A 24,575-nucleotide genomic window follows, 5' to 3' on the forward strand; every position below is an offset into this window, starting at 1 on the left:
GAAGACATCAAAACTATGAAATAACAGAAATGGAATCATGTATTAACCAAAAAAGTGTTAAACAAATCCAAATATATTGTATATTTGAGATTCTTCAAATAGCCACCCTTTGCCTTGATGACAGCTTTGCACACTCTTGGCATTCTCTCAACCAGCTTCACCTGGAATGCTTTTCCAACAGTCTTGAAGGAGTTCCCACATATGCTGAGCACTTGTTGGCTGCTTTTCCTTCACTCTGCCATCTGACTCATCCCAAACCATCTCAATTGGGCTGAGGTCGGGGGATTGTGGAGGCCAGGTCATCTGATGCAGCACTCCATCACTCTCCTTCTTGGTGAAATAGCCCTTACACAGCCTGGAGGTGTGTTGGGTCATTGTCCTGTTGAAAAACAAATGATAGTCCCACTAAGCCCAAACCAGATGGGATGGCGTATCGCTGCAGAATGCTGTGGTAGCCATGCTGGTTAAGTGTGCCTTGAATTCTAAATAAATCACAGACAGTTTCACCAGCAAAGCACCCCCACACCATAACACCTCCTCCTCCATGCTTTACGGTGGGAACTACACATGCGGAAATCATCCGTTCACCCACACCGCATCTCACAAAGACACCACGGTTGGAACCAAAAATCTCCAATTTGGACTCCAGACCAAAGGACAAATTTCCACCAGTCTAATGTCCATTGCTCGTGTTTCTTGGCCCAAGCAGGTCTCTTATTTTTATTGGGGTCGTTTAGTAATGGTTTCTTTGCAGCAATTCGACCATGAAGGCCTGATTCACAGTTCCCTCTGAACAGTTGATGTTGAGATGTGTCTGTGACTTGAACTCTGTGAAGCATTTATTTGGGCTGCAATTTCTGAGGCTTGTAACTGTAATGAACTTATCCTCTGCAGCAGAGGTAACTCTGGGTCTTCCTTTCCTGTGGCGGTCCTCATGAGAGCCAGTTTCATCAAAGCGCTTGATGTTTTTTGCGACTGTACTTGAAGAAACTTTCAAAGTTCTTGACATTTTACGGAGTGACTGACCTTCATGTCTTAAAGTAATGATGGACTGTCATTTCTCTTTGCTTATTTGAGCTGTTCTTGCCATAATATGGACTTGGTATTTGACCAAATAGGGCTATCTACAGTATACCGCCCCTACCTTGTCACAACACAACTGATTGGCTCAAACGCATTAAGAAGGAAAGAAATTCCACAAATTAACTTTTAACAAGGCACACCTGTTAATTGAAATGCATTCCAGGTCACTACCTCATGAAGCTGGTTGAGAGAATGCCAAGTGTGTGCAAAGCTGTCATCAAGGCAAAGGGTGGCTATTTGAAGAATCTCAAATATAAAATATATTTTGATTTGTTTAACACTTTTTTGGTTACTACATGATTCCATATGTGTTATTTCATAGTTTTGATGGCTTGTCTATTATTCTACAATGTAAAAAATAGTAAAAATAAAGAAAAACCCTTGAATGAGTAGGTGTGTCCAAACTTTTGACCGGTAGAGTATGTAATTGTATGGATAGATGAATACATTTATGGGTGTACGTTGCTATCATGAATGGATACTTACATTTAAAGCATTTAAAATCCATAAGCATTGTTTGAACCAAAATAATTATGTTAATTTGGCATTCATTTGGTAAACATTCATGATCTCACATTGAGCAATATTCACACCAATTTTCAAGTAACAGTACATATTTATTAATTCATTTATGAATGCATAAAATCTAAAGTTCTCTCTTCTTTCTCATATCTTTCATGTGAACAAATCTGATAATGTGGCACAAACCATCCCACTAATCAACATTCACAATACGTTTTTAAGTCCTCTCTCCACAGATGCTGGTGCTAAGGTGCCACCTACTGACCGAAAGTAGAAATGCATTGAGATAGAACATTTAAAAAAGATGTTCATTTTATGGATGTACCCCATAGATCCGATTGGTACAGAAGGTATTGCTTCAGTTCTGTGGGGATCTGAAGACCATGGATTGAAATAAGTCTGGCCTTTCCCAAAACCTTCCTGATGGACAGCCGGCACAGCTGCATCAGACGAGACACTCCTGGTCAGCCATCAGAGGAGAAACGGCCATCATTTAGATAACAGAAAGATGTTCTCAGGGTTTGATATTGTAAATAACACAAGCACAATGTAAATACTATGCAAATCTATTAATATATCATGCAAGAACCAAGAATCCTTTCACAAACACAAACATATCCATGATGGGTTTAAACTCAATGTATACAACAGCAGTTCAAAGCACCACAGAATCTTCTGTCCAAAATGTTGTGTATCAGATAGATCCATTACGGGTCTAGCTACCTCCTTTGTTGCCCAGTAGTTTCTCCACGGGGCTGTTGGGAGGGGCCAGGTCCAGGGGTTGCTTGCCCTGTGTGTCTCTGCGGCTGCAGTCAGCCCCGTGCTCCAGGAGAACAGACACCAGCTCAGGGTTGGACAGACGGGCTGCCGCGTGCAGAGGAGAGTCCCCATCCTTACTCCTGTTCACACTAGCACCTGACAGAGAGTGTATATATGTGGATATTGTGTGGATTTTGTATGTAGCCTACAGTAAATGTCACATGAGAGTGCCGTGGCTCCCTTGGTAAAAGGTATCATATACTGCAGGCCAAGTGTAAACTGTAAATAACTCTTATTATAATATTTGAGAACCTTGTGATAGAAGCACACTGGTCAATGTCTAATCCAGATTATATCTATCTATACATCCTTTCTGCGTAATAACAACAAACTAAAGGGATTCCATTTTCATACCAAGCTGAAGCAGTTTCCTCACAGTACTCAGATGCTGATTGGTGCAGGCGGTGTAAAGCGGCGAGCCTGATTGGTCAGTGTGCTGATCTACATCTGCCCCGTGATGAACCAGAGACTCAATGCACTCTGGGTGACCTGGACAGAGATATAATCAGGGAATAAAGAACAGTGTGTGGGATCTGCTTTGAAAAACTGCTTACTTAATGATACATCTCATTACACTTTATCATAAAAAAATATAAAACATGACAACGGTTTAACAAAGTGCTGTAGCTCCAAGGTATTACAAAAAAAGAAAGGTTGCAACATCTCCCATAAATAACTATAACAACAAAAAATGGAGTTCATGGTGCTCTTTTTTATTTTATAAAAGCTGACGTGTTTCGACTTTTGTCTCGGTCAAAGTGCTGTAGCTATATGAACCTTAGCTATGTGAAAAACATGCATAATGGTATTGTTTCTCCATTTTGTCATCCCTACAGGGATTTTCCTGCAATGCAGTCTTCAATGAATCACATGGCTACTGCCTTGGCTGATGAACCATGGAGGATCTATCCGAGTCTGTCCCTAAGAATGTGACCCCTGACCTTTGGCTGCGGCCTGGTGGATGGGGGAGGCTGAGAGGCTTGATCCCTGGGGTGAGGCTCCATGCTGGAGGAGCAGGGTCACACAGGCAGTGTGGCCCCGGGCACAGGCCTCCGACAGAGGGGTGGTCTTCTCCAACGTGGGGACATTCACCTAGTACCGCAGACAACAACATATATATCTTGCCACATACCTCTACCATCCTACACAAACCAACAGAAATACTGGTGGTAGCCTGCTGAGAAGGTTAACACTCCACTGTTTGTCACATTCCAAGTATATTAGTGTGTCTGGGAATGCTAGTTGCACACCTATACGGATATATATACAGTGGGGAAAAAAAGTATTTAGTCAGCCACCAATTGTGCAAGTTCTCCCACTTAAAAAGATGAGAGAGGCCTGTAATTTTCATCATAGGTACACGTCAACTATGAGAGACAAATTGAGATTTTTTTTCTCCAGAAAATCACATTGTAGGATTTGTAATGAATTTATTTGCAAATTATGGTGGAAAATAAGTATTTGGTCACCTACAAACAAGCAAGATTTCTGGCTCTCACAGATCTGTAACTTCTTCTTTAAGAGGCTCCTCTGTCCTCCACTCGTTACCTGTATTAATGGCACCTGTTTGAACTTGTTATCAGTATAAAAGACACCTGTCCACAACCTCAAACAGTCACACTCCAAACTCCACTATGGCCAAGACCAAAGAGCTGTCAAAGGACACCAGAAACAAAATTGTAGACCTGCACCAGGCTGGGAAGACTGAATCTACAATAGCTAAGCAGCTTGGTTTGAAGAAATAACTGTGGGAGCAATTATTAGGAAATGGAAGACATACAAGACCACTGATAATCTCCCTCGATCTGGGGCTCCACGCAAGATTTCACCCCATGGGGACAAAATGATCACAAGAACGGTGAGCAAAAATCCCAGAACCACACGGGGGGACCTAGTGAATGACCTGCAGAGAGCTGGGACCAAAGTAACAAAGCCTACCATCAGTAACACACTACGCCGCCAGGGACTCAAATCCTGCAGTGCCAGACGTGTCCCCCTGCTTAAGCCAGTACATGTCCAGGCCCGTCTGAAGTTTGCTAGAGTGCATTTGGATGATCCAGAAGAGGATTGGGAGAATGTCATATGGTCAGATGAAACCAAAATATAACTTTTTGGTAAAAACTCAACTCGTCGTGTTTGGAGGACAGAGAATGCTGAGTTGCATCCAAAGAACACCATACCTACTGTGAAGCATGGGGGTGGAAACATCATGCTTTGGGGCTGTTTTTCTGCAAAGGGACCAGGACGACTGATCCGTGTAAAGGAAAGAATGAATGGGGCCATGTATCGTGAGATTTTGAGTGAAAACCTCCTTCCATCAGCAAGGGCATTGAAGATGAAACGTGGCTGGGTCTTTCAGCATGACAATGATCCCAAACACACCGCCCGGGCAACGAAGTGGCTTCGTAAGAAGCATTTCAAGGTCCTGGAGTGGCCTAGCCAGTCTCCAGATCTCAACCCCATAGAACATCTTTGGAGGGAGTTGAAAGTCCGTGTTGCCCAGCGACAGCCCCAAAACATCACTGCTCTAAAGGAGATCTGCATGGAGGAATGGGCCAAAATACCAGCAACAGTGTGTGAAAACCTTGTGAAGACTTACAGAAAACGTTTGACCTGTGTCATTGCCAACAAAGGGTATATAACAAAGTATTGAGAAACTTTTGTTATTGACCAAATACTTATTTTCCACCATAATTTGCAAATAAATTCATAAAAAATCCTACAATGTGATTTTCTGGAAAAAAATGTCTCATTTTGTTTTGTGATAGTTGACGTGTACCTATGATGAAAATTACAGGCCTCTCTCATCTTTTTAAGTTGAAGAACTTGCACAATTGGTGGCTGACTAAATACTTTTTCCCCCCACTGTATATAAAGTGTTGGTCCCATGTTTCGTGAGCTGAAATAAAAGATCCCAGAAATGTTCTATATCTGCACAAAAAGCTTATTCATCTCAAATTTTGTGCACAAATTTGTTTACATCCCTGTTAGTGAGCATTTCTCATTTTCCAAGATAATCAATCCACCTGACAGGTGTGGCATATCAAGAAGCTGATTAAACAGGATGATCATTACACAAGTGCGCCTTGTTCTGGGGTCAATAAAAGGCCACTCTAAAATGTGCCGTTTTGTCACATAACACAATGCAACAGATGTCTCAAGTATTGAGGGAGCGTGCAATTCGCATGCTGACTGCAGGAATGTCCACCAAAGCTGTTGCCAGAGAATTTAATAAGCCGCTTCCAACGTTGTTTTAGAGAATTTGGCAGTACGTCCAACCGGCCTTAACCGCAGACCACTTGTACCGAAGAATTTCTGCACAAACTGTCAGAAACTGTCTCAGGGAAGGTCATCTGTGTGCTTGTCGTCCTCACCAGGTCTTGACCTGACTGCAGTTCGGCATTTTGAACGACTTCAGTGGGCAAATGCTCATCTTGGATGGCCACTGGCATGCTGGAGAAGTGTGCTCTTCACGGATTAACCCTGGTTACAACTGTACCGGGCAGATGGCAGGGCGTTGTGTGGATAAGCAGTTTGCTGATGTCAACGTTGTGAACAGAGTGCCCCATGGTGGCGGTGGGGTTATGGTATGGGCAGGCATAAGCAACGGACAACGAACACAATTGCATTTATCGATGGCAATTTGAATGCACAGAGATATCGTGACGAGATCCTGAGGCCCATATTTATGCCATTTATCCGCCGCTATCACCTCATGTTTCAGCATGATAATACACAGCCCCATGTCGCAAGGATCTGTACACAATTCCTGGAAGCTGAAAATGTCCCAGTTCTTCCATGGCCTGCATACTCACCAGACATGTCACCCTGAGCATGTTTGGGATGCTCTGGATCGACGTGTACAACAGCGTGTTCCAGTTCCCGCTAATATCCAGCAACTTCGCACAGCCATTGAAGAGGAGTGGGACAACATTCCACAGGCCACAATCAACAGCCTGATCAACTCTATGCGAAGGAGATGTTCCGCGCTGCATGAGGCAAATGGTGGTCACACCAGATACTGACTGGTTTTGTGATTCATGCCCCTACTTTTTTTTCTGTATTCCCAGCCATGTGAAATCCATAGATTAGGGACTATTTTATTTATTTCAAATGACTGATTTCCTTATATGAACTGTAACTCAGTAAAATCTTTGAAATTGTTGCATGTTCCGTTTATATTTTTGTTCAGTGTATATATATTTTTTACCTTTATTTAACTATGCAAGTCAATTAAGAACAAATTCTTATTTACAATGACGGCCTACCAAGAGCAACAACACGGTAGCAACACAACATGGTAGCAGCACAAATATGGTACAAACATTGTTAGGCACAGACAACAGCATGAAGGGCAAAAAGGTAGAGACAACAATACACCAAGTAAAGCAGCCACAAGTGTCAGTAAGTGTGTCCATGATAGTCTTTGAAAGTTGAAATGGAGATAAAACTGTCCAGTTTGAGTGGTTTTTGCAGCTTGTTCCAGTCGCTAGCTGCAGCGAACTGAAAAACGGAGCAGCTCAGGGATGTGTGTGCTTTGGGGACCTTTAACAGAATGTGACTGGCAGAACGGGTGTTGTTTGTGGAAGATGGGGGTTGAATGCGGGTATCTCAGATGAATGGAGTGAGGTTTAAGAGGCTTTTATAAATAAGCATCAACCAGTGGGTCTTGCGACGGGTATTCTATATGTATGAAAAATGTCTGCACTCACTAACTGTAAGTTGCTCTGGATAAGAGCGTCTGCTAAATGACTCAAATGTAAAAATTTATTCAGAGATGGCCAGTTTACAGATGAGTATAGAGTGCAGTGATGTGTCCTATAAGGAGCATTGGTGGCAAATCTGATGGCCGAATGGTAAAGAACATCTAGCCGCTTGAGAGCACCCTTCCCTGCCCATCTATAAATTAAGTCTCCGTAATCTAGCATGGGTATGATGGTAATCTGAATCAGGGTTAGTTTGGCAGCTGGGGTGAAAGAGGAGCGATTACGATAGAGCAGTGGTGGAAAAAGTACCCAATTGACATACTTGAGTAAAACTAAAGATACCCTAATAGAAAATGACACAAGTAAAAGTGAAAGTAATCCAGTAAAGTACTACTTGAGTAAAAGTCTAAAAGTTTTTGGTTTTGAATATACTTAAGTATCAAAAGTAAATGTAATTACAAAAATATACTTAAGTATCAAAAGTAATGGTAGAAACAATTTCAAATTGCTTATGTTAAGCAAACCAAAAGGCCCAGTTTTTTTATGGACAGCCAGGGGCAGATTCCAACACCCAGACCTAATTTACATACGAAGCATTTGTGTTTAGTGAGTCCGCCAAATCAGAGGCAGTAGGGATGACCAGGGATGTTTTCTTCAAGTGTGAATTGGACCATTTTCCTGTCCTGCTAAGCATTCAAAATGTAACTAGTACTTTTGGGTGTCAGGGAAAATGTATGGAGTAAAAAGTGCATAATTTTCTTTAGGAATGTAGTGAAGGAAAAGTAGAAGTTGACAAAAATATAAATAGTAAAGTACAGATACCCCAAAAAACTACTTAAGTAGTACTTTAAAGTATTTTTACTTAAGTACTTTCCACCACTGCGATAGAGGAAACCAAGTCTAGATTTAACCTTAGCCTGCAGCTTGGATATGTGCTGAGAGAAGGTCAGTGTACTGTCTAGCCATACTCCCAAGTACTTGTATGAGGTGACTACTGGGGAGGGGCCAGCTGAGTATAAGACTGTATCATCTGCATATAAATGGTTGAGCGAGCTTCCTATTGCCTGAGCTATGTTGTTGATTTTCCATTTTCGCTCAGTGCTTTTTAAAAACTAAAATATAGACTATTCAACAGTTAAATAAATTGTTACACTCAGATTCAGTAGCTATTGAAAGGTGACTTTACACTCACTCAGCGTACAGTTGAGGTATTGTTGTCTAGAGATTTGTGCTAGTAATATTAAAGTGACAAGGAATGCGTGTGGTTAATCGCCTAATAACTTCACAGACACATTTATAACCCATATTCAGAGGGGTCTGCCTGTATTTGGCCTGTGCTTGTTCTACATTCAAATTGAATCATAATCATGTAAATAATGTATACAGCTTTGTGCTGTGTGAGTCTTAAAATCCGCCAAAATCAGAGGTGGTGCAGATAGAGTTTAATTCCTTACTCACATTTGCACCATTTTCTATCAGTAACCTGGCACAATCAGTGTGTCCCTGAAGACATGCTCCATGAAGGGGAGAGACTCTGTCTAGAGTGGCCAGGTTGACACACGTTCCCTGTGAAGAGGATTGAAAAATGACACACACACAAAAAAACTATCCTATTCCCTCTGCCAACAATAGACAGACATTTCTCCATATTGAAATTGCTTTGAATGTTCAGTGTGATAAGCTGTCCCTTGAATAATACTGTGCTTAAGTGATGCATTCCATCTACAGTCCCATTCTGCAGACTATGGTAAGGCTATTGTTACTTTATTAACAGAAATAACAAATAGCAGTTACACTAAAGCCTGCAGGCATGAGCTTGCATAATACAGACCCACAGGGCACACACTGGTTGAATCAACATTGTTTCCATGTCATTTCAATGAAATTACATTGAACCAACGGGGAATAAACGTTGAATTGACGTCTGTGCCCTGTGGGTCCGGGTGTGCCTTCCTTACCTGAGCTATTAGGTTTCTCAGTGTGAGAACACGTCCATTGTAGGCTGCATCATGAATGGGGGACCAATCTGACTCAATATCTTACAAGAGAAGAACAACAATCATAGGATCATTCACAGATACAGACATTCATTGGCCAAAGCATGGATATTGACAAGTGGAAACTTTTAGCGTATTGCACCAAGCAGTCTACTCACCAGTCATCAAAGGGTTAGAGATAAAAACAACAGATCCAGTCTGGGTTGCATTGTTCCTCGGGTTGTCACTGCTGTGTCCTGTAGCCTGTCTCATTGTTGACCTATAGAGTTCCCCAAATCAAACAGCAGTCTAGTAGTCTGTCTTGCACCATCGGTTTTGTAACATCAGCAACTGGACTTTGAGCTGTCGCTGGTGTCAAACTTATCTGTACCTGTCTGTTCCTGAACTGTTTTTTGGGTGATTTCGGCATCACATCCCAACTTAGAGCCTGTGATGTAATTTCCCCTGCCATGCAGGAAGTGGTTTTGAATGCATTGCTGGGCTTGCACATGGTGTTCATTAGAACCAATGGTGGGGCAGAGAGAGTGAGTAGAATCCTGTTGAGCAGGTCTGTAACTTGACACTGTCATCACAGACAGCCCACACCCATCACCTCCAGCTAAAGAGGGAGGGAAAGAGGGAAGGAGGGGGCTTGAGAAAGAAAGATAGAGATACATAGGAGATGTGCAGGGACACGTTTCTTTTTGTAGTTTGGGTAATTGTGTCAACATCCTGACTGACACTTTTCCCTCTGAGTCTTGGATACAAACTGTAAAGCCATGCTTCAAGTGGAGGACTTTTCCATGCCTGGTCATTCATCAGCTGTAGACAGAGTTACATGCAAGTTTCCAAAAATCCAATCTATTTTTGGAAAGAAATTCATTTCAAAAAGCTGGCTGGATAGGCTTATAAATGCCTAAACTTTACAAGGAGGAATTCCAGGCTCATTGAGATTTGCCAGAGAGAGTTATTTGCCAGAAACCAATTTATGCTCCTTACTTTTTCCATTTGGAGGATAAGCTGTTGTCTTCCAGAGGAAACACGCCAGAAAGACTTACTTACTTACTGCATTGTCTGGCATAGGTACACTTGCATCCGGTCCGCCATGAGATCCGCCAATGAGAATAAACTAATCATCCACATGTTAGTTGATTTTTAAATACCCCAGAATTGCTACCCCACATTGACATTAGGCACTCCTTTGCATGCACATTCTGTGACATACATTCTTCATGCATGCGACAAGGTGATTCTCTATCCCAAGGACAGTCCAAATGAAAACATTCTCTATATAAGTTATTTTATCCACCACCAGATGGCAGTAGCAGTTAGATTTGTTCAGTGCAAGATAATGAAAGAGAAGGGAGAGAGCTGCAACAATCTAAAATCATAATAGCCTACTATTCACTATTATGTTGATATAATCCCTTACACTGTAAACCTAACACACACATTACTTTGTGCCTTGTCAGAGAAGGTGCATGGATTAGAATACCATTGTAGCTCAGTTGGTAGAGCATGGCGCTTGCAACGCCAGGGTTGTGGGTTCGATTCCCACCGGGGGCCAGTATGAAAAATGTATGCACTCACTAACTGTAAGTCGCTCTGGATAAGAGCGTCTGCTAAATGACTAAAATGTAAATTTATAAACCCACTGAATGCCCTGTCTGTAATCAATGCAAATTCATTGATCCACAAATCATTTCTACAACGGTTCACCTGCTGGAATGTAGCAGCTCCCCTAGCTACTCAGGTCAGGTGCTGTACAGTAGGCTACTAATAATGTATCTGTCTGGACAGGGTAGGGCCTAGTACCTTTGTTACTGTATTTCAACTTCCTAATGTAGCGTACCTACATTCAAACCACTCCAAACAACTGCATATTATCACTATTGGGTCAATTGTTGTAGTAGAAATGGTAAAAGTTTGCATACTGTGCATTTAATATTTTCTGCTAGGACTACAGCATCTGCTATTTATTAAATCTATGAGTCAGTATTTTCCAGAACACACATTGATACAATCTAATTTCCACGTTTTCTCACACTCATAATGCAATGTATACTTAATATTATAGAGGCATGGACAATTTAGTGGAAAAATTGAACTGAACTAAATGTAACCTACGCCTTTTTACAACATTCTTATGTCGGCTCTTAACAATGTGGGGCAGTTAAGCCCTGACTGGAAGGATTAAATAGAAGCACATGATGATTCAACCCGTGATTTTCACTTGAAACAGAGCTCATGCCACGGACTAAATTAATGAATTTTCCTTAATTTTCTCCCCTGACACCGTAGCCTGCTTCTTTCCATCGAGTCCATGATGGCATCCCCAAGGCTGGAGACGTTCTGCTGCCCAAACCGAGACGCATCGACCGAATTTGTCATTACTTTTCAGCCCCTCTTCTTTGGCGCCATTTGCATCGGTAGCGCAAGTTTAAGTTTGATATTTTCCATTTTACAAATGTTGCCCAAACGTAGGGGTTACAGACGCATTGGACAGTACCCTCTTCCAAAGCCAGCGTCTTCGTCGAGAATATTGTTTATCATCAGCATATGTGATATACTGGGATGTGCAGGTAAGGCTACGTCCCGTTACATTTCGTCAACACCTTACGCGTCACTGTCTAAACGATGGAGAATTTAATCAAAGTTGTAGGCATACACCAAGTTTGTAATTGTGTCACCCTACTTTACTGTACAATTTTAGATTGCCTATGACAATGGAACCAGATATTGTAGCTAGTGAAACACAAGTTATGCAATAGGCATATTGCTCAATTTGTAGGCTAATAGGTCTCACATGAAAGTCGACACAATGAGACATCAATCAATCAAGCGTCATAGCACAGTGCAGCAGGGCAGCCCTAACAGATGCAGGAAGCAGAAAAGCCCTTATAAACCATCAACTGAGGCCTCTAGTATTTGCATTACACATGTAACCGCAATAAAAAGGATTCCATGACAGAACCACATTAACAAAGTGTATAATAACACCTGAGCCAAATGAGCAACAGCTTTATTATGTGTTTCCAGTGTTAATTGAAACCAGTAATGATTGAACATTATAACACCCTGTAAGGTGTGATTGATGCAATGATGAATTCCATTGACTTTGCACCTCACAAAAATGACTGTTTAATAGACAGATGTTTTATTTATTATGGCCCTTCTATTTTATTTCTATGATCTGAGCCATGTTGCATTTGTTTGACCCTTCACTTCTTTTAGGTCTATTCAGTGTATCATCAATGGATACTCATTGACATCCATACAGTCAGGAGCCCTGTAAAACAGATCTTTATAAGATGGTCAGATGTTTTGAGAGGTCTTGTTGTGTTTGTCTCCTCCAGGTATCATAGTGAGGTCATCCATCTGGCTGGGCCTGCCCAACCTTGTCAGAGGGATCAATGTGGCCAACAACAGCGACGTGTGGCCAGAGGTGTTCTGTGTCGGCAGTGCAGTATGTATGATAGATGTTTTCCTGACCATGTGACCTGACCAAGAAAACCGTCTGACCTGGCAGAGGAAACAAATATACAGTACTGGGAGTAACAGGCTAGCAGGCGATATGATCTTACATTTGAAACAGTCACTCGCATGACAAAATGGTGGTAAAAGGGATACTTCGGGATTTTGGCAATGAGGCCCTTTATCTACTTCCCCAGAGTCAGATGAAAATGTGGATACCATTTTTATGTCTCTGTCCAGTATGAAGGAAGTTAGAGGTAGCATGCTAGCAGATACCCATAGACTTCCAGTCATTGTGCTAACGCTAGTTAGCATTGGCTCGCGAAACTACCTCTAACTTCCTTCATACCTAAAGCTTAAAGGAGTTATAACAACCATCTCACTGCACACAGCAGAGTGTGTTGAGGAGAGTCAGGCGTGTTGAACCAACACCTTTATTTAGAGCATGTGAAATTCCCTGAATAAGTAAATTACTCTGCAGGGAGCATTTAACAACCTTGATCCAGTTTTCGGGCTTGAACACACTGACAGACACTTGCAGAGATGGTCAAGAATACAGTTGAAGTCGGAAGTTTACATACACTTATGTTGGAGTCATTAAAACTCGTTTTTCAACCACTCCACACATTTCTTGTTAACAAACTATAGTTTTGGCAAGTCGGTTAGGACATCTACTTTGTGAATGACACAAGTGATCTTTCCAACAATTGTTTACAGACAGATTATTTCACTTATAATTCACTGTATCACAATTCCAGTAGGTCAGAAGTTTACATACACTAAGTTGACTGTGCCTTTAAACAGCTTGGAAAATTCCAAAAAATGATGTCATGGCTTTAGAAGCTTCTGATAGGCTAATTGACATAATTTGAGTCAATTGGAGGTGTACCTGTGGATGTATTTCAAGGCCTACCTTCAAACTCAGTGCCTCTTTGCTTGACATCATGAGAAAATCAAAAGAAATCAGCCAAGACCTCAGAAAAAAAATTGTAGACCTCCACAAGTCTGGTTCATCCTTGGGAGAAATTTCCAAACGCCTGAAGGTACCACGTTCATCTGTACAAACAATAGTTGCAAGTATAAACACCATGGGACCACGCAGCCGTCATACCGCTCAGGAAGGAGACACATTCTGTCTCCTAGAGATGAACGTACTTTGGTGTGAAAAGTGCAAATCAATCCCAGAACAACAGCAAAGGACCTTGTGAAGATGCTGGAGGAAACAGGTACAAAAGTATCTATATCCACAGTAAAATTAGTCCTATATCGACATAACCTGAAAGGTCGCTCAGCAAGGAAGAAGCCACTGCTCCAAAACTGCCATAAAGAAGCCAGACTACGGTTTGCAACTGCACATGGGGACAAAGATCGTACTTTTTTGAGAAATGTCCTCTGGTCTGATGAAACAAAAATAAAACTGTTTGGCCATAATGACCATCGTTATGTTTGTAGAAAAAAAGGGGGTGGCTTGCAAGCCGAATAACACCATCCCAACCGTGAAGCACGGGGGTGGCAACATCATGCTGTGGGGGTGCTTTGCTGCAGGAGGGACTGGTGCACTTCACAAAATAGATGGCATCATGAGGAAGGAAGATTATGGATATATTGAAGCAACATCTCAAGACATCAGTCAGGAAGTTAAAGCTTGGTCGCAAATGGTCTTCCAAATGGACAATGACCCCAAGCATACTTCCAAAGTTCTGGCAAAATGGCTTAAGGACAACAAAGTCAAGGTATTGGATTGGCCATCACAAAGCCCTGACCTCAATCCTATAGAAAATGTGTGGGCAGAACTGAAAAAGCGTCTGTGAGCAAGGAGGCCTACAAACCTGACTCAGTTACACCAGCTCTGTCAGGAGGAATGGGCCAAAATTCACCCAACTTATTGTGGGAAGCTTGTGGAAGGCTACCCAAAACGTTTGACCCAAGTTAAAAAATTTAAAGGCAATGCTACCAAATACTAATTGAGTGTATGTAAACTTCTGACCCACTATTATTCTGACATTTCACATTCTTAAAATATAGTGGTTATCCTAACTGACCTAAGACAGGGAATCTTTACTAGGATTAAATGTCAGGAATTGTGAAAAACTGAGTTTAAATGTATTTGGCTAAGGTTTATGTAAACTTCCGACTTCAACTGTACATAGGCATATTTGAAATAAAATAGATTATACCTACATTAGTTACATCAAGTTACTTATTCAGGAGAGATTCTATACTCTGTTTATAATCATGTATGATGCTTGTTGAAGTATTGTTTATATATAGTGTGTTGTTCTGATGTTGAGTCTGGTTTTGTGTTCCCCAGATGTGGATCCAGCTGTTCTTCAGTGCATCCTTCTGGTGGACCTTCTGTTACGCTGTGGACGTCTTCCTGGTGGTCAAAAGATCTGCAGGAATCAGGTAGACTATACTCTCCTCCTGCTATCTATCACATTCTGCTATTTACATTTACGTCATTTAGCAGACGCTCTTATCCAGAGCGACTTACAAATTGCTATATCACTTCTATATCAAATCTGTTTTCTCTCAATATAGTGTAGACATAAAACACTTGACTATATCTCCAGTTGGGGGAAAGTACTACAGCCTCTGATGTGCGCTATCATCAATCTGTAGTCTTTCAATATAATATAGCTACAACTCCTCAATATAAAACTCCTGTCTTTCCAGTTGGGGAAAAGTACCACAGCCTCTGATGTAGTGCAAAAACAAATATTGTGTTGAATTATTAATACAGGCCTAATGATATGCCACTTCCATTAGGCAGCGGATGTGTACATCTGCTCTTCAATTCTGATACCACTTATCTCAGGGCTTTACTGTGTATCTCATATGTAATCAGTGAAATATTGTGTGCAGTATACTATGTGTGTGTCTGTTGAAAGCTCTGCCTGGCTGATGACATTTGATGTGTGTCTTGTTGTTCCATCAGTACCATCATCCTCTATCACATGATCACATGGGGTCTGGCCGTGTTGCTGTGTGTGGAGGGTGTGGCTATGCTTTACTACCCATCCATCTCCAGGTATGTCAACAGCTTCCCACTGGGCACAGGCGTCAATTCAACGTCTATTTCACGTTGGTTCAATGTCATGCCCAGTGGGTTGGCTGTGTCTGTTACATCACGTTTGTGTTGTCGTGAAATGCACTGAAAATGTAGACTTGTGACTGTTTACTTTACTGCTGACTGTCAACATACTGGGATGAGTGAGCGTTGTCTCAGGATACATGATGATAAGGAATGTATGATATTGTGCTAACTGGTGTGGGTTGTTATTTTCTGTGCAGTGAGAATACAGTGAATAACACAATGTTTCGCTTTTGTCCTTGATGTTAGACCAGTTTTCTGTGCATTCCAAGACCTGTGCAGTGCTGGCAGTCAATTGCCATATTGTAGTTAAATAACTGAGGATTGTGGTGTGCAAACCCAACATCTCTCTGTACTGCTTCTCCTGTGATCCTTCCTCCCTGCATGGAGGATACGTGCATGGTCGTGTGATGTGTAGTGCGTTTCTCTCAGTGTGCTCTCTCGTGTTGCAGCTGTGAGAATGGCCTGCAGCATGCCATTCCTCACTACATCACTACCTACGCTCCTCTACTGCTGGTGCTTATAGTCAACCCTACACTGTTCGCCAGGACTGTGTCTGCAGGTCAGTTCACCCTGCCCCTCCAGCCCCAGCTAGCTCTTTATGATACAGAGCCCTGGACAAGCAAGATGCTTCCCAAATGGCACCCTATTTCTTATTTAGTGCACTACTTTTGACCAGGGCCCAGCACACTCATATCAGATATTCCATACAGAGATAAATACTAACAGCTCTATTGTTGAACTGTAAAGGCCTACAGAAATGTGATTTTATCTCTAAACGGTTTAATCTTTCATAGCTATTATTTTTCAAAATAAATGTTTTGTGATGATCATAAAAATAGAAAGAAAGTAAAAAGTGAACATTTGTATTTTCCATTCAGTGACAGCATTATTGAAGGGACGACAAGGGATCTACACAGAAAACGAGAGACGCCTGGGAACAGAGATAAAAATACGCTTCTTCAAAATCATGCTGGTCTTCTTTATTTGGTAAGACCAGAATATTGCATTTCATTGTGGTATACACAGTATGCAGTCTATACAGTTTCTCCTTGGTTCTGTCGTATTGTGTTCTGTCGTATTGTGTTCTGTTGTGTTGTGTTCTGTTGTATTGTTAGCCAAACAGCATGCAAATAGCTTAATGGCAAGTTAAATGGTTATGGAGGAATCTATATTACAGCTCTTGGCAACAAAGTCACCTTAAATTTGATTAAGGCAACTGTCCTTCCTGACCGTCTTTCATAAAGCCCATGACCTTCCTCAGAGAGGTCATACTTATAATGCTGTAGTGTAAATCCATGTATTTCTAAAAAACACTTTCAGAACATTATGAAGACCCAAGTTTCCAAATGGAATAACTGGCAAAACTCATTTGCATAATACAAAATAAGCCTCAGTAGAAGAGGTTTCCTCCATGTTCAACATTTAACGAGTATCAGACCACTACTCATTCTCTAATCGACAATAGATCTGTTGACAAATCCCTTTAAAAAGTATTGACGTTCAGTATGCTTTCCTGACATTAATGTACAATACCTGTATCATGATTCCCACTTTTCAGCTGGCTTCCCAACATCATCAATGAGAGCCTGCTGTTTTACCTGGAGATGCAGATGGACATAAAAGACGGTGACCTGAAGAATATACGAAACACAGCCCTCATCACATGGTTTATCATGGTGGGTTCACTTTGTTTACTATAATGAAAATGGATTCAATCTTGGCCAAAAGCTTTTGTTTGTGTAGCAAACTTGTCCAGCACCAATGTTAGTGTGTTACACTGAAGGCTCAGGTTTGTTCATATCTGAGGGTCTCTGTGTTCTACTGTTTCCAGGGAATCCTGAACCCCATGTCAGGCTTCCTCAACACGTTGGCCTTCCATGGCTGGACGGGCTTCGACGTGGACTGCAGCCTGCAGAGGAGAAGGGAGCTGGCCTGGGACTCAGCCTCCACCTCGGCGGCTAACGTGGGGGGCTACAACCCCATCGTGGGCTCCACCCTGCTCTACCAGAGCCACATCCAGGAGGCCAAGAACATGACCGGCAAGAACATCAAGGGCAATGGGCAGCCGTCCTCAGACACCATCAGCGTCCTATCAGAAGGTAATGGGCATATGTGGACGAGCGGGGAAAATGCCAATAGTAACTCCCCAGCGTATCAGGGCTGGTGAAACCTGTAATACCCACACTGGTCATCATTATCATCTAGATTCTACAGTGCATGGTGCTGCCAATAAAGCTGCTGTTGGTGCGTTTCATATTATACCACCGTAGGTTTGGTTTTAGATCATGTCAAGATCAAGTCATAGATGGCTTCAGACTCATAGGGAATGTGCCTCACTCACCAGGCAAAGGTTCCCTTCCTTATTCGATCTACACACAATACCCCCTAATGACAAAGCAAAAACAGGTTTTTAGAAGTTTTTGCAAATGTATTACAAATAAAAAACTGAAATACCCTTTACTAGGTACTTTGTTGAAGCACCTTTGGCAGTGATTACAGCCTCGAGTCTTATTGGGTATGACGCTAAATCAAAATCAAATTGTATTTCTCACATACACGAGTTTAGCAGATGTTATAGCGGGTGTAGCAAAATGTTTGTGCTTCTAGCTCCGACAGTGCAGTAATATCTAACAAGTAATATCTAACAATTTCACAACATATACCCAATACACACAACTAGTGAGGAATGGGATTTAAGAATATATACATACAGTATCTCACAAATGTGAGTACATCCCTCACATTTTTATAAATATTTGAGTATATCTTTTCATTTGACAACACTGAAGAAATGACACTTTGCTACAATGTAAAGTAGAGTGTACAGCTAGTATAAGTGTACATTTGCTGTCCCCTCAAAATAACACAACACACAGCCATTAATGTCTAAATCGCTGGCAACAAAAGTGAGTACACTCCTAAGTGAAAATGTCCAAATTGGGCCCAAAGTGTCAATATTTTGTGTGGCCGCCATCATTTTTCAGCACTGCCTCAACCCTCTTGGGCATAGAGTTCACCAGAGCTTCACAGGTTGCCACTGGAGTCCTCTTCCACTCCTCCATGACGACATCACGGAGCTGGTGGATGTTAGAGACCTTGCACTCCTCCACCTTCTGTTTGAGGATGCCCCACAGATGCTCAATAGGGTTTAGGTCTGGAGACATGCTTGGCCAGTCGATCACCTTTACCCTCAGCTTCTTTAGCAAGGCAGTGGTCGTCTTGGAGGTGTGTTTGGGGTCGTTATCATGTTGGAATACTGCCCTGCGGCCCAGACTCCGAAGGGAGGGGATCAAGCTTTCCACCTTCTCCACTGCGGTCCCGTCGATGTGGATAGGGGGGTGCACCCTCTGCTGTTTCCTGAAGTCCACAATCATCTCCTTTGTTTTGTTGATGTTGAGTGCGAGGTTATTTTCCTGGCACTACACTCCCAAAGCCCTCACCTCCTCCCTGTAGGCGGTCTCGTCATTGTTGGTAATCAAGCCTACTACTGTTGTGTCGTCTGCAAACTTGATGATTGAGTTGGAGGTGTGCTTGGCCACGCAGTCATGGGTGAACAGGGAGTACAGGAGGGGGCTGAGCACGCACCCTTGTGGGGCCCAAGTGTTGAGGATCAGCGAAGTGATGTTGTTTCCTACCTTCACCACCTGGGGGGCGGCCCGTCAGGAAGTCCAGGACCCAGTTGCACAGGGCGGGGTTCAGACCCAGGGCCTCGAGCTTACTGATGAGCTTGGAGGGTACTATGGTGTTGAATGCTGAGCTATAGTCAATGAACAGCATTCTTACATAGGTATTCCTCTTGTCCAGATGGGATAGGGCAGTGTGATGGCGATTGCATCGTCTGTGGATCTATTGGGGCGGTAAGCAAATTGAAGTGGGTCTAGGGTGACAGGTAAGGTAGAGGTGATATGATCCTTGAGTAGTCTCTCAAAGCACTTCATGATGACAGAGGTGAGTGCTACAAGGCGATAGTCATTTAGTTCAGTTACCTTTGCTTTCTTGGGTACAGAAACAATGGTGGCCATCTTGAAGCATGTGGGAACAGCAGACTGGGAAAGGGAGAGATTGAATATGTCCATAAACACACCAGCCAGCTGGTCTGCGCATGCTCTGAGGACGCGGCTAGGGATGCCGTCTGGGCCGGCAGCCTTGCGGGGTTTAATGTGCTTAAATGTCTTAATCAAGTCGGCTACAGAGAAGGAGAGGCCACAGTCCTTCGTAGTGGGCCTCATCACTGGCACTGTGTTATCCTCAAAGCGGGCAAAGAAGGTGTTTAGCTTGTCTGGAAGCGAGACGTCGGTGTCGGCGACGTGGCTGGTTTTCTTTTTGTAGTCCGTGATTGTCTGTAGAACCTGCCACATACGTCTCGTGTCTGAGCCGTTGAATTGCGACTCCACTTTGTCTCTATACTGATGTTTTGCCAGTTGAATTGCCTTGCGGAGTGAGTAGCTACACTGTTTGTATTCTGCCATATTCCCAGTCACCTTGCCATGGTTGAATGCGGTGGTTCGCGCTTTCAGATTTGCGCGAATGCTTCCGTCTATCCACGGTTTCTGGTTAGGGTAGGTTTTAATAGTCACAGTGGGCACAACATCACCTATACACTTCCTGATAAACTCAGTCACCGTTACAGTGTATACGTCAAAATTATTTTCGGAAGCTACCCGGAACATATCCCAGTCCGCGTGATCAAAACAATCTTGAAGCGTGGATTCCGATTGGTCAGACCAGCGTTGAATAGTCCTTAGCACGGGTACTTCCTGTTTTGAGTTTCTGCCTATAGGAAGGGAGAAGCTAAATGGAGTCGTGGTCAGATTTGCTGAAAGGAGGGCGGGGGAGGGCCTTATAACCATCCCGGAAGTTCGAATAGCAATGGTCGAGGACTTTAGCAGCGCGAGTACAACAGTCGATATGTTGATAGAACTTCGGCAGCCTAGTCCTCAAATTTGCTTTGTTAAAATCCCCGACTACAATAAATGCAGCCTCAGGATATGTGGTTTCCAGTTTGCATAAGGTCCAGTGAAGTTCTTTGAGGGCCGTCGCGGTATCGGCTTGAGGGGGGGATATACACGGCCGTGACTATAACCAAATAAAATTATCTTGGGAGAGAATACGGTCGGTATTTGATTGTGAGATATTCTAGGTCGGGTGAACAGAAGGACTCTAGTTCCTGTATGTTACTACAATTACACCATGAGTCGTTAATCATGAAAAACACCTCCGCCCTTCTGCTTCCCGGAGAGATATTTATTCCTGTCTGCGCGATGAACTGAGAACCCATCTGACTGGACCAATTTCAACAGAATATCCAGAGAGCCATGTTTCCGTGAAACAGAGTATGTTACAGGCCTTGATGTCGCTCTGGAAAGAAATCCTTTCCCGTAGTTCGTTGAGCTTGTTAACCAAAGACTGAACATTAGCGAGTAGAATACTTGGAAGCGGTGGGTGGTGTTTGCGCCTCCTAAGTCGAACCAGCAGGCCGCTCCGAGTGCCTCTCCTCCGCCGGCGACGTTTTGGGTCAGCCGCTGGAATCAGTTCAGTTGCCTGGGGAGAGCAAACAAAGGATCTGCTTCGGGAAAGTTGTATTCCTGGTCTTAATGCTGGTGAGTTACCGCCGCTCTGATATCCAATAGTTTTTCCCGGCTGTATGTAATGATGCAAAACACTTTCTGAGCTAATAATGTAAAAAAATAATACATTAAAAAAACAAAATACTGCAAAGTTTCCTAAGAGCTAGTCTTCTTCGTCAGCACCAGCTGCGCTATAACCATCTCTTGGCACACCTGTATTTGGGGAGTTTCTCCCATTCTTCTTTGCAGATCCTCTCAAGCTCTGTCAGGATGGATGGGGAGAGTCGCTGCACAGCTATTTTTAGGTCTCTCCTGAGATGTTTGATCGGCTTCAAGTCCGGGCTCTGGCTGGGCCACTCAAGGACGTTCAGAGACTTGTCCCAAAGCAACTCCTGCATTGTCTTTGCTGTGTGCTTAGCGTCATTGTCCTGTTGGAAGGTGAATCTTCACCCCAGTCTGAGGCCTGAGCACTCTGGAGCAGGTTTTCATCAAAGATCTCTCTGTACTTTGTTCCGTTCATCTTTCCCTCGATCCTGACTCGACTCCCAGTTCCTGCCGCTGAAAAACATATCCACAGCATGATGCTGCCAACACCATGCTTCACCGTAGGGATGGTGCCAGGTTTCCTCCAGACGTGACACTTGACATTCAGGCCAAAGAGTTCAATCTTGGTTTCATCAGACCAGAGAATCTTCTTTCGCATGGTCTGAGAGTCCTTAAGGTGCCTTTTGGCAAACTCCAAGAGGGCTGTCGTGCCATTTGCTAAGGAGTAGCTTCCGTCTGGCCACTCTACCATAAAGGCCTGATTGATGGAGAGCTGCAGAGATGGTTGTCCTTCTGGAAGGTTCTCCCATCTCCACAGAGAAACTCTGGAGCGCTGTCAGAGTGACCATCGGGTTCTTGGTCACTTCCCTGACCAAGGCCCTTCTCCCCCGATTGCTCAGTTTGGCCGAGCGGCCAGCTCTAGGAAGAGTCTTGGTGGTTCCAAACTTATTCCATTTAAGAATGATGGAGGCCACTGTGTTCTTGAGGACCTTCAATGCTGCAGACATTTTTTGGTACCCTTCCTGTGCCCCGACACAATCCTGTCTCGGAGCTCTATGGACAATTCCTTCGACCTTTCCAAATCATGTCCAATAAATTGAATTTACCACAGGTTGACTCCAATCAAGTTGTAGAAACATCTGAAGGATGATACATGGAAACAGGATGCTCCTGAGCTCAGTTTCGAGTCTCATAGCAAAGGGTCTGAATACAAGTAAGGTATCTGTTTTTTGTGTTTAATACATTTGCAAAAAAAAAAAAAAACCTGTTTTCGCTTTGTCATTAAGGGGTATTGTGTGTAGATTGAGGATATATTTTTATTTAAACCATTTTAGAATAAGGCTGTAACGTAACAAAATGTGGAGAAAGTCAAGGGGTCTGAATACTTTCCAAATGCACTGTATAGTGTTTCTAGTGTAAAAACATGTTTTCACTTTGTCATTATGGGCTATTGTGTGTAGATGGGCGAGAAAAAACATATTTAATCCATTTTGAATTCAGGCTGTAACATTTCAAAATGTGGAATAAGTCAAGGGGTATGAATACTTTCTGAAGGCACTGTTCTGTTTTTGTGGTATAGTAGAACATGTATTGAACAGGGATGTGCTGCTGTATATTTTAAGTCCATAATGTCAAATATTTAAAATCTTCTAATATTTAAACAGATTTAGTGAGTTGTTTGTGTGCACAATTTCAAGATGTACACCGATATTGAATGTTTTTGATTGATGTTCAGGATCCCTGACAGTCATCCTTACTTTTTAATAAAAACCCCTTAAGAAAAATAAATTATCAAGGCTTTAGTGTTTCTTGTTCATGAATATGGCCCTGCATATTTATAAAATCAACAAAAAAAAGTTAATCATTATGACTTTCAAGGATCTTCTATCTCATGGGAATTAAGTTTCAATATAGAGGTGAAAATTGTTGGCCTTGTTTTCTTTAACAAGAGGATTCAAACATATATTTGAATTTCAGTCTTGTCTAAACTATTCAAAAATTCCCAAAATACATTTGTCAATCATTTTAAACATATGCCAGATATGCTATTTGTATGAAGGTGTTGTGCATGCCTTGAATGAAGAGAGAGCAGCAGCAGAGGACTTGTGTTTATTTTAGGCACTTTGATTTGAAGTGTAAGAGAAGGGATATACTGTATGTACCCCCTTAACACAGTCATCTCCCTTATCCCCTATTTTGTCTTGCTAGGTTCAGAGTCTAGTACAATTGAAATCCACATTTCCACTGAGCACCAAGACTGAGGATATAGACGCAGATGGATAATCGTTGGGAAGTTCTGCAAGGCACTAGGAGTTACAAGCTGCTGCATCACCTGCTGCCAGCCTCCACTCTCCTGCACCTTGTTTTTGTTTCTCCCTCACTGAGTTTTAGACCCTGTCCCTGTCCTCTGTTTGAAAACATTCAACTCATAGACAACTCTTTAGATCCACCAGCAGTGTTAAAAATGATCTGTCTACCTGTACCATTTCAGTTCTTTCGCTCTTAAGAATTGCCATTTAATTACTGTAGCACAAATGTTGGATGTTATCACAGAACATGACACATTTGGTCGCCAGTCTGCTCCTCATTTCCCCCGTGTCCATACGTGACTGGACCCAAAGGGTTTGCCAGTTAATTTGCCTCAGCACTGAACACACACAGCCCTCTTAATCACAATTTGCTAAAAGACAGTGTGGTGTTACATTATTGAACTATCACCTGTACAGTAATGGAATAGTCCCCAAGGCTACCTCACTGTGTCTCATGTTCAGTTCAGATAGTCAATATAACCTACTTAATTTTATAACCCTGTTGGAGGGGGAAAGTTTAAACGTAGTGTATTTGAGGTTTAAAAAGACTTCTGAAGTTTGTAATTTGCACTTCAGACTTGATTTTCCCTTACGAAAAATCTACAGAGCCCTACAAAAATGTCCATTAATTATAATCCACAGATTTCACATTTCCTGTTGCTGCAGGATTATATTCCTGCTGTAGCAAACTGGCTCAAATTAATCTTACATCTGTATTTACTGCCCTTTAACTGTGCTTTAATTACTGCAGAAGCATGTATAGATGCCCATATGCCTTGTTCACATAACTAGCGCCAAAAAGCATAAAATAATGGGAATATCTTACCCGAGATGCTGTTTAGAGGCAAACAATTTGTAGTTAGGGTTTTGAACGTTACATTTTTTACATTGTACTATTTTATACAGTATTAAACATTGAGCAATTGTTGAGGTTTTGTGGCGTTATCTTTAACCCAAATTGAAGCAGGGCTTCAGTA

The 24,575-nt window shown here is 42.4% G+C and overlaps 2 protein-coding genes across 2 annotated transcripts; one reads left to right on the forward strand and one right to left on the reverse strand.

The window, feature by feature from the left end:
- Positions 1 to 1,493: 1,493 nt before the first annotated feature.
- LOC311129016 (ankyrin repeat and SOCS box protein 9-like) lies at positions 1,494 to 9,573 on the reverse strand. The gene is made up of 7 exons (XM_084161264.1): positions 9,286 to 9,573; positions 9,089 to 9,168; positions 8,589 to 8,696; positions 3,366 to 3,516; positions 2,779 to 2,913; positions 2,329 to 2,520; positions 1,494 to 2,065 (listed from the first exon to the last, which is right to left on the reverse strand). The coding sequence occupies exons 1-7, from the start codon at positions 9,377 to 9,379 to the stop codon at positions 1,914 to 1,916; spliced, it is 912 nt and encodes a 303-aa protein (XP_084017390.1). The 5' UTR covers positions 9,380 to 9,573; the 3' UTR covers positions 1,494 to 1,913.
- A 1,856-nt stretch (positions 9,574 to 11,429) lies between these two features.
- Positions 11,430 to 24,526, forward strand: LOC311128865 (G-protein coupled receptor 143-like; the record flags this gene model as incomplete). The annotated part of the gene is made up of 9 exons (XM_084161085.1): positions 11,430 to 11,688; positions 12,463 to 12,572; positions 14,892 to 14,986; positions 15,519 to 15,611; positions 16,127 to 16,236; positions 16,556 to 16,664; positions 17,236 to 17,353; positions 17,509 to 17,776; positions 23,498 to 24,526. 9 exons carry the CDS (start codon positions 11,430 to 11,432, stop codon positions 23,548 to 23,550), a joined length of 1,215 nt encoding a protein of 404 aa, XP_084017211.1. The 3' UTR covers positions 23,551 to 24,526.
- Between the last annotated feature and the right edge of the window lie 49 nt (positions 24,527 to 24,575).

This window comes from Coregonus lavaretus (assembly GCF_964263955.1).
Source record: "Coregonus lavaretus genome assembly, chromosome: 5".
Taxonomy (NCBI): Eukaryota; Metazoa; Chordata; class Actinopteri; order Salmoniformes; family Salmonidae; genus Coregonus; species Coregonus lavaretus.